This window comes from Phalangium opilio, unplaced genomic scaffold, assembly GCF_054372755.1.
Source record: "Phalangium opilio isolate 3A_F unplaced genomic scaffold, DU_Popi_V2 ptg000022l_1, whole genome shotgun sequence".
Classification (NCBI taxonomy): domain Eukaryota; kingdom Metazoa; phylum Arthropoda; class Arachnida; order Opiliones; family Phalangiidae; genus Phalangium; species Phalangium opilio.
Window position 1 is genome coordinate 5,480,766 of NW_028324154.1, and position 11,054 is coordinate 5,491,819.

Consider the following 11,054-nt stretch of genomic DNA (forward strand, 5'->3'; position numbering starts at 1 on the left):
AAATGACATGGATACCTGATATAACATACTTGTAAGGCAAAATCTAACATTATTTTCTTGGCTTATAAAGCAGAACTAAACTTTCCCTGCCAAGTAATTACGTTCAGGAACTGTGATTATTCCGATCTTTTAACTGTTTCGCTAGTCGAAAAGGGAAAAGAAGGTAAAAACCTCGCTTCCTCCCCCCCCCCGTAACGCAGAGTTCTTACAAAGTTTTGCAATTAAAGTAAAGTACCAAGAGCAAATAAAACTAGAAGTATGAAGCACGGTCTTAGGATGATATTTTCCCAATCTTTCTATCGCTCATTCTATGGACCATTCCATTACTGAATTGAGTGAAGAGAACTTTACAGAGGTTCGTCAAGAATCACCTCTAGAGGCAGTGCGAGTTGCTTAGCCTCAAGCGTGTAGTGAACTCTGGCTCCATCTGGCGTTGCCTCTTGGCAACTCTGAAGAACCCCTGTGCCCCGGCGCGTTGGTTTTTCGTCATGCAATTACACAAACTTTCAATTTACAGGATGGCGTACCAGAATTTCAAAAACCTATTTTTTCTCTAGCTCTGTTTTTAAGTGCCAAAAAGAAACTGTCATGTGTACGAATGACTGGCTGAGTTTTTTACTCACAGTTTATTTACTATTGTCATAAAGACGAAAATAACCTTACTCTACTCGGAATACGATAATTTCCCATAGAAGGTGAATATAATTTTCGTGAGTAGATGGAGAATACCGATATGAGCCCACTGGCGTCAGACAGTGCCAGATCTGGCACATGGCACCTGTAAATATGGCGTCAATGAATCAAACATGGCGCCCACAGCACTTTTCTTCTTATGGCGCCAGTGAATCAATCATTTTTCTCACAATCCTGCTGTGACGTCAATGACGTGTCATCCTATGGCGTCAGTGAATCAGACGTCAATGTTAGACCTATTTGTCATATTACCTTTCGGATATATTGGTTCAAACGTATATGACGGTAGAACCGATATCGTAACTAACACTGTATTTATGTTCAAGTGTATACAACTCTAAAAAATCCGTGTAATACACAAATTTACAATCAATACAAATTTAATACTTTTTCATTTACCTAAATATAAGCATATTTCAATATATTTAAATTTAATACTATTTCAGCTTAATACTTCTAAATATAAACTTTAGAAATTATTTCAACTTTAACCAATTCCTCTTTATTGATAGACCTATTTCAAGGATAGGAAATGTAAATAAAGAGGTCGGTGAACGGGGATAGAGAAACTCGGATGGTAAATAAACGTATTATGTCAATAATTTGAAACCATGATAAGCGCTTTAAGGAAACTTGTAAGTAAACAAACTAGATTGAAACTCAGTGTGAATTTCGAAACATGGCGCGAATTTTCGACTTGGCGCCAATGGAAAAACCCATATGATAGCTCGGGCAAAGATTAAATGTACGACGTCAATAGTACAAAAGCCCGGCACGTGTTCAAACTCAGTCACTTCTGTTCCTGACTTCAGACGAGTTACAACCTGCTCCTTATTTGCTTTATAGTATTTTTCAATACTTGGTAACATTTGCTGTTGCAAGTTATTTTGCAGAGGGTAAGAGAAAATTTACGGGCTAGTACCGAAATTACTTGTGATTTTTACAAGTACTTGCGATTTTTTTTTTACAAGTACTTGCGAATTTTTTACAAGTACTTGCGTATTTTTACAAGTACTTGCGATTTTTCTGAGATTGTCTTTATCTCATTCATTCTTTGAGAATGTTTAAGTGTAATATTTGTGAGCGTTCCTACCAAGGGAACAGGGAACTTTTGAGACATAAGAGGGAGAAACATGGGGATGTTAAATACCCATGCTCGCAATGTCCTGCCGTTTATACCAGACTTGCGAATTTAACGTTACACGGGGCTGCCCGACACTCTAACTTTAAGGTTCCACACCCCCTCATGAACAATGCGGGTCCATCAACTTCTACCTTTGTCCCATTCTTGAGTCCATCAACCTCTACCTTTGTTCCTCCTGTTATCCCATTCTCGGGCCCCTCAACCTCCACCTTTACCCCTCCTGGGACGCAGAGGCCGAAACGGTCCACGTCCGACCCATCCACTCCTGAGACGAAGCGGCCGAAACGGTCCACGTCCATCCCTATTCCTTCCCTAGATGAACTGTCCGACGATGAGAATCGTGCCCTGGACGCGTTCATGAACCGAGAAGAAGGTGTCATCAATGGATCTCTACTGGGAACTCCTCCACCCGCCGTTTGCGAAAATCTTGATGAGCTGTCCGACGATGGAAATCGTGCTCTGAACGAGTTCATGGACCAGGAGGATGACTTCCCAGCCCTTTCCAGCCAGGAGAACCGCGACATCCATCGCTTTATGGATCAGCAGGAGGGTGTTGGTGGTCAAGAGCAGGAGGAGGAACCCATCGTTGCGTCACCGGAAGTTCCTCTTCACGACGAGCTAGAGGAACTGGAAGTACTCAGTAGGGCTATTTTTTGTGCGCGTTTCACACCCGTAGTGACCGAGACAGACGTAGAACTGTACGTAGGTAGACATAGGGTAGCGATTGAAAATTACTTGCGCAATAAACTGGCTAGGGATAGAGGGATTAAGTGGTATTTAACTGTCAGGGCTCGTTACACCCGTCAGTTAGCTGACACTGACGAGGAGGTAGAAAATTTAATTTATCATAGAACCCAAAACCTCGCTATTTTGAACTCCGACGTTATCCCCGGACAGATAGATTTTAGTATTAGGACGCTGAAACGTTTAATGGAGGAGTACGAAGCGCTAGGTAGTGGGTGGGTTCTAGATAAAATTCTCTTCCTGCAAATTAATATCATAGCGTACCTCCCGCTTCACGGGGGTACGTACTTTGAAACCCCTAAAAATCTCCTAGCTAAGATGGCCCTTTTAAATGTGCAAAATACGGACAATAAGTGTTTCCTATGGTCAATTTTGGCACATTTACACCCTAAAAACAATAACCCACAACGTGTAACAAAGTACCTAGAGTATAGTAACGAATTGGACATGGCTGGTATTACGTTCCCCGTGGAAGTAAATACCGGTAAATTAGAGAATTTCGAACGGGTGAATAACCTTTCGATTAATGTATTCGGATATGAGAAAGAGGTCTTCCCCCTTTACGTGAGTTCCAATAGAGTTGAGGAACCACGTCAAGTAGATTTATTGCTACTAACCGAGGGTGAGAAGAAGCATTTCTGCTTAATCCGAAGCATGAGTCGACTTCTAGCAAAGGCGTTCACCGCATACGGACACAGGGACTATTACTGCCGTTATTGCTTGCATCGATTCTCCGGTGTAAACTCGGAGAAGAACTACAGGGAACACATCAAGGAGTGTAGTATACACGGACCCCAGAAGATCGAGATGCCGGTAAAGGAACCTATTCTGGAATTCAAAAACGTCGCATGGCAACAGAAGGTAAACTAAAACTTTTGTTATTTATCAGGGTATTTTGAATAGCGCGCCAAAATAGTTTACTGAGACTAACGCCAGACGGCGCCCATAGCAAGATAAATAAAGCAGACGATAAGATGCATGGGAGAGAGGGGAAATGTTTTGTTTACATTTTATCTAATATAGTTTTATTTCTATTTCTCACAGGTTAAATACGTTATCTATGCCGATTTCGAGTCTATTCTCCGTAAAGTTCACCGATGCGATCCCGATGCCGGCCTCTCTTCAACCACGAAAACTTCGCAGCATATCTCCTGTGGGTTTAGTTATGTCATCGTTAGTCACGACGGTACAGTCTCAAAACCAGTTACTTATCGAGGGATAGATGCCACGGAAAAGTTTTTAGAAAACCTTTTGCGTGAAGACGCAATTATTCAGCGTAAGATTAAAGATAACGCCCCCATGATTCTATCAAACTTAGAAAAGGCGCAATTCGCCTCGGCCCAATCCTGTTACTTATGTAACAGGCCTTTCACTGTAACTGACTGTAAAGTTCGTGACCACGACCACACTAACGGAACCTACAGGGGAGCTGCCCATAATTCGTGCAACCTGAAACTGAGGACCCGGAATTTCGTTCCGGTCTTCATGCATAACTTATCTCGTTACGATTCCCATATTATTATGGACAAAATTGGATTGGTCAAAGATCACAAGATTACGTGTATCCCCACGAATTCCGAAACGTACATTTCGTTTTCTCTGGGTAATTTACGATTCTTAGACTCAATTAGGTTCATGCCGGCATCGCTAGAGACACTCGTATCGAATTTGGCTCGAGGAGGAGCCGATAAGTTCAAGTGTTTAAACTCTGCCTTCAGCGCTGACGAAGTTCCGCATCTGCTGAGGAAGCAGGTTTACCCCTATGACTACTTCGACTGCGAGACTAAATTCGACGAGACCGAGTTGCCACCCAAGGATGCCTTCTTCAATTCCTTAACTGACGAAGAGGTTAGTGAGGAAGATTATTCTCAAGCTCAAAAGGTTTGGGAAAAATTCCAACTCACTAACCTCGGTGAGTACCATGATTTATACGTTAAGACCGACGTTCTGCTCCTAGCGGATGTTTTTGAAAGTTTCAGGGCTATGTGTCTAGAATATTACAAGTTAGATTGCGCGCATGCATATACAGGTCCTGGTTTCGCTTGGCAAAGCGCACTTCACATGACCCAAGTGAAATTGGAACTACTCCAGGATCCAGATATGCATCTCTTTATTGAGAAGGGTATAAGAGGGGGCGTTTCTTTAATTACACATAGACTAGCCATAGCCAATAATAAGGATCTTCCCGAAACATTCAACCCAGCAGAACGTAGCTCTTACATTACCTACCTAGACTGTAATAACCTTTACGGCACCGTAATGTGTCATCACCTGCCGATGAGAGGATTTCGATGGATTCAACCATGTCAAGATTTCACTCGTGAAATTATCTTGAATCACCCAGACGATGATCCTCAGGGATTTATCCTGGAGGTGGATCTTGAGTACCCGGAAAGTTTGCACGAAGAACATAACTGTCTACCCTTAGCACCCGAACGTAGAGTTATTAACGCGGATGAGCTTTCACCGTATTCGATTGAACAGTTGAACAAACTGAAAATTAACGTACAGGATAGCCTTCCAAAGTTAGTTCCCTCGCTCTACAATAGGGAGAAATATGTTCTCCACTACCGGAATCTCAAGTTTTACATCGCTAAGGGGATGAAATTGGGGAAAATCCATCGAATACTCACATTCGAGCAGGGTGCATGGTTAAAACCATTTATCGAGTTCAACACGGAGAAACGGAAGCAGGCAGTGAACGACTTTGAGAAGGATTTTTTCAAGTTGGCCAACAATAGGTACGCATCTACGCTACGCTAAGTTATTATTTCACACGTAAATTAATCAAAACTTTTATCTATTAACAGTGTTTTCGGGAAGACGATGGAAAACCTCCGCAACAGGATCAACTTTGATCTTGTCCAGACCCGGGAGATGGCAATCAAGAAGGCCAGTTCGCCGACATTCCAGAGGTTCACCATCTTTAGGAACGAGCTGGTTGGGATCCATCGTCTGAAGAAATCCCTCAAGTTGGACCGACCCATTTACACCGGTTTCGCCATCTTGGACCTCTCAAAGTTGGTCATGTACGACTTCCATTACAACACTATGAAGGCTAAATACGGCGACGACCTCAAACTTCTTTTTACCGACACAGGTATGATTTTTTAAAACGTTTACTAGATTTAAATCCTTTTTTCTACTTTCAATTTTAACTAATTAAATGTTTTTACGTATAATTGCAGACAGCCTGACCTATCAGATTTTCACCGACGATTTGCCCCGGGACTTTGCCCAGATCAAGGACATGTTCGACTTTTCCGCCTACCCCAAGGAACATCCTCTCTTCAGCGAGGAAAACAAGAAGGCCCTTGGAAAGTTCAAGGACGAACTCAACAGCGTCCAGATTCAGGAGTTCTGCGGCCTGCGGCCGAAAATGTACAGCATCTTGTCGGCAAAAGGTGAAAAGAAGACGGCGAAGGGAATCTGTCGTCGCGTAGTCAAAAAGAAGATACGTCACGCCCAATACAAGGAATGCCTGCTTCAACGCAAACTCACCACTGAGGAGATGAAGAGGATAGTCAGTGTTAAACACGAACTATTTTCCATCACTCAGAAGAAACTCGCTCTTAACCCCTGCGATGATAAGAGATTCATCATCGATGGGGTGTCTACATACGCTCATGGTCATTTTAAAATTAAGGAATAATTCCATATTTACTTTCTGTAACCCTATCCCCTCCCATTCCCTCCTGGGGGCGAAGTGGCCGAACCGGTCCACGCCCCCCTCCCATAACCCTTTGGTGCGAAGTGGCCGAATCGGTCCACGCCCAATTTCCCCTCCCATACCCTTTTGGTGCGAAGTGGCCGAATCGGTCCACGCCCAACCCTTTTCCTTTAAAATTTCATAGTTTAATGTATAGTTTATAAGTTTAAATAATTTAATGTATATATTTTAGGATTCAAAAGTATAATTGTATAGTTTTAAGTTGTTTTTTCCCGAATGAGTTTTACTCCGTGACACTACGGTTTCTCATTCAAAATAAAATTTTTTAAATACAAATTTCCTCCCTCTTATTTCATACAACTTAGGCAAACATTTATTTTTCCAGGTTAAGGTGTAGCGCGGAGGACCAGCCGCGTGCGCGTGTTTAAATTTCCCGCGCGCGCGCGTTCAGGAATAAGTTCGCGCGCGATTTAAAGGAAAGCATACAATTCAATTAAAGAAACTTTATTAAAAAAAAAAAAAAAAAAAAAAAAAAATCTCTTTATAGATGTAGGTATTTATAGGATTTTCATGTGAGGGGTTCCAGCCCTCTACCAATGACAGGGTTACTATTTTTTGGTGAAGTTGAGTTCATCCATACTTGTCCTCGACCGGTAGGGAGGGTATATGGGTTTTACTTACAAGTTTCCCAACATAAACAAACATTGTAACTCCGACTATCATCCCATGTCAGCACTCAGCGTCGAAGTTTCCTGCAAACACCTATCATGATTTCGAATTATTGACTTAGGTCGTTTATTTTCCATCAGAGTTTCTCTATTCACGTTCTAAAGTTTGAAACTTGCGTATAATTGGAAGAATTAAATTTTAATAATAAGTTGAACTCCTAAAATTTGGGATATGCATATATTTAGTGAAATAGTATTAAATTTGTATATTAAGTAGAAATAACACCTAAAATTTCGAATATGCCTACATTTTGATAAATGAAAAAGTATTTATTTTGAATATTTATTATTTATATTCAACGTATTATTTACGCGAATTTTTAGAGTTGCATACACTTAGAGAAACCATTTGCATACGAAATTCTAGTACACTGACCGCGTTTTCACATCTCCAACACCTGAAACGGCGAATTAAATATCAATAAAGAGAGATTGATGAATTTGAATATTAGGTGAAAATAATACCTGAAATTTGAAATATGCCTATAGGATTTTGAATATATTTCTAAAATATTTTAAAATGTCTAAGTTGTATGAAGTAAGAGTGAAAGAAAATTAGTATTTAACGGAATTTTATTTTGAATGAGAAACCGTAGTGTCACGGGGTAAAACTCATTCGAGAAAAACATTACTTAAAACTATACATTAAATGATTTAAAAATTATACATGGGGAATGCTAACTAATATTTAACGGAATTTTATTTTGAATGAGAAACCGTAGTGTCACGGAGAAAAACTCATTCGAGAAAAACATAACTTAAAACTATACATTAAATGATTTAAACATTATATATGGGAAATACTAACTAACTTTGAAATTTTAACTATCTATTAAACTTTTGTGGTGGGGAGAGGGGTTTCCGATGGATCGGCGATAGGTTCGGGCTAATCTAACTATTGTCCACCGACTTCCTGCTGGTCCATAAGACGGTGAATATCGTGGTTCTCCTGGCTGGAAAGGTCCGGAAAGTTTTCATCCTCCTGGTCCATAAAACGTTGAAGATTACGTTCCTCCTGGCTGGTCAGGGTATCCATCTCGTCATCTTCAACGACCGGGAAATGTTCCCGCATGTGGAGACTCGATTCATCCGGACCGTCGAACCATTTGTCGCAAATACTGCATGCAACCCTCGGAGGCGGTGGTGTAGGTCCATCCAGTGAAGAACCATCCAACGTGATGACGACAGGTCTGTCCCCTTCCTCTTCAAGGTCCATGAATTCGTTCAGGGCACGATTCCCATCGTCAGACAGTTCACCTAGATGAAAGGACGAAAGGTCCGACGACACCCTACGGGTGACGGCGGAAAGAGAGCCAAAAACAGAGGGAGGGGTGGGGAGAATAGGGTTGGGTGTAGAGTGGTGAAGTTTCGACCTCTTCGTCTCAGGAGGGGATGGGTCGGACGTGGACCAGTTCGGCCTCTTCGTCCCAGGAGGGGATGGGGAAATAGGTTCTGACGTGGACCGTTTCGGATCATTCATCTCGGGAGGGGAGGGAGATGGAGTAGGCGGGGTCAAACGATTTCCTCTGCATATGAGGTCGTTTATAATTTGGCTCTCCGTACTATTCAACTTTTCTACACTAATAGAACCCTCTGAGAAATTAAGGGATAGTCTACTATCGTACTCGGTAAAGTGTCGGGTTGGGGAAACAAGAGGAATATAGATTGAAGGGCTCAAAGTCGGGACAACCGGAGGGATAAGGGGAGGGGGTGAGGAACCTGAAGTTGTAACAACATGCGAAAAAAAAGAAGAGGTTGATGAGTCCGAATTTGGGGTAACAGGGGGAGGGGATGGGTTGGACGTGGACCGATTCGGCCTCTGCGTCCCAGGAAGGGATGGGGAAATAGGGTCTGACGGGGGTCGTTTCGGATCCTTCACCTCGGGAGGGGAAGGAGATGGAGTAGGCGGGGTCAAACGATTTCCTCTGCATATGAGGTCGTTTATAATTTGACTCTCCGTACTATTTAACTTTTCTACACTAATAGAACCCTCAGAGAAATTAAGGGATAGTCTACTATCGTACTCGGTAAAGTGTTGGGTTGGGGGGACAAAGGGAATAGAGATTGAAGAACTCGAAGTTGGGACAATCGGAGGGGAAAGGGGAAGGAGCGAGGGACCCGAAGTTGGGACAACATGTGGAACAGAGGTGGGGGATGCTGAAACCGAAGTTGGGGTAACAGGGGGAGGGGAGGAGGAGGAGGGGTCCGAAGTTGGGACAGCATGCGAAGCAAAGTTGGAAGTTGAGGGTCCCGAGACTGGGACAAAGGTAGAAGTTGATGGACCCGGGAATGAGATAAAGATAGAGGTAGATGGGTCTGTATTGTCCATGCGGAGGTGTGGAACCTTAGGGGAAGCTTTAGAGTGTTTGGTATACATATGTATCTTTAAATTCGCAAACCGGGTATAACTAGCTGAACACTCCGTACACGGGAAGGAAACACCCTCATGTTTCTCCCTCTTGTGCCTATAAAGTTCCTTCTTCCTGAGATACGCGCACTCACACATATTACACTTAAACATCCTCAAAGAATGAATGGGGTAAAGACAATCTTAATCTCGGAAAAAAAAAATCGCAAGTAACTTAAACTCGGAAAATTTAGTAATTTCGGTACTAGCCCGTAAATTTTCTCTTACCCTCTGCAAAATAACTTCCAACAGCAAATGTTACCAAGTATTGAAAAATACTATAAAGCAACTAAGAGGCAGGCTGGAACTCGTCTGAAGTCAGGAACAAAAAGTGATTTGAGTTTGAGCACACGCCAGGCTTTTATACTTTTGGCGTCGTCCATTTAATCTTTGCCCGAACTTTCATATGGGTTTTACATTGACCTCACGTTGAAATCCTCGTCATGTTTCGAAATTCGCGTCAAGTTCAATCTAGTTCGTTTACTTGCAAGTTTCCTAACAAAAACAAATATTGCAACCCCAACTATCATCCCATGTTGACACTAACCGCTTTCTACAAGTGTGTATCGCGATTTCAAATTATTTACTTGGATCGTTTATTTACCATCCGTGTTTCTCTATTCCCGATCACCGACCTCTTTATTTACATTTCTTATCCTTGAAATAGGTCTATCAATAAAGGGAAATTGGTTTAAGTTGAAATAATTTCTAAAGTTTTAGGAGTTATTATATACATATTTAATACTATATTAGAAGTATTAAGTTGAAGTATATTGACCCGAATTTCTTGAAATATGATGGTGGTACCGTTTTCTTAAATAGTATCCCAACACCTGCTTCAAATCCCATATCATTAACGTAGGTCGAAACAGAGGTGTCAGTTATCTAAATATTGCCATATTTCAAATTTTAGGTGTTATTATATGCAAATTTAATACTATATTAGAAGTATTAAGTTGAAGTATATTGGCTCGAATTTCTTGAATATGACAGTGGTACCGCTATCTTAAATAGTTTCCCGACACCCGCTTCAAATCCCGTATCATTAACGTAAGCCGAAACAGAGGCGTAGGTTATCTAAATATAGGCATATTTCAAATTTTAGGAGTTATTTATATTCAAATTTAATACTATCCCACTAAATATAGACATATTCCAACTAAATATTTTCATTTAATATTTCTAATTAGATTTCAAACTTTATAAATTATTTCAACTTAAACCAATTTCCCTTTATTGATAGACCTATTTCAAGGATAAGAAATGTAAATAAAGAGGTCGGTGAACGGGAATAGAGAAACTCGGATGGTAAATAAACGGTCCAAGTAAATAATTCGAAATCGCGATACACACTTGTAGAAAGCGGTTAGTGTCGACATAGGATGATAGTTGCAATATTTGTTTTGTTAGGAAACTTGCAAGTAAACGAACTAGATTGAACTTGACGCGAATTTCGAAACATGATGAGGATTTCAACGTGAGGTCAATGTAAAACCTGTATGATGGTTGGAACAAGGATTTAATGGACGACGCCAAGCGTATAAAAGCCTGGCGTGTGCTCAAACTCAAATCACTTTTTGTTCCTGACTTCAGACGAGTTCCTGCCTGCCTCTTAGTTACTTATAGTATTTTTCAATACTTTGCAACTTTTGCTGTTGGAAGATATTT

The 11,054-nt window shown here is 41.2% G+C and overlaps 1 protein-coding gene across 1 annotated transcript; it reads left to right on the plus strand.

Annotated features, from left to right (window-relative positions):
- Positions 1–3,027: 3,027 nt before the first annotated feature.
- On the plus strand, positions 3,028–6,581 carry LOC149696143 (uncharacterized). Its single transcript, XM_089867463.1, has 4 exons — positions 3,028–3,442; positions 3,626–5,322; positions 5,392–5,681; positions 5,770–6,581. The coding sequence occupies exons 1-4, from the start codon at positions 3,029–3,031 to the stop codon at positions 6,231–6,233; spliced, it is 2,865 nt and encodes a 954-aa protein (XP_089723589.1). The 5' UTR covers position 3,028; the 3' UTR covers positions 6,234–6,581.
- Positions 6,582–11,054: the final 4,473 nt, after the last annotated feature.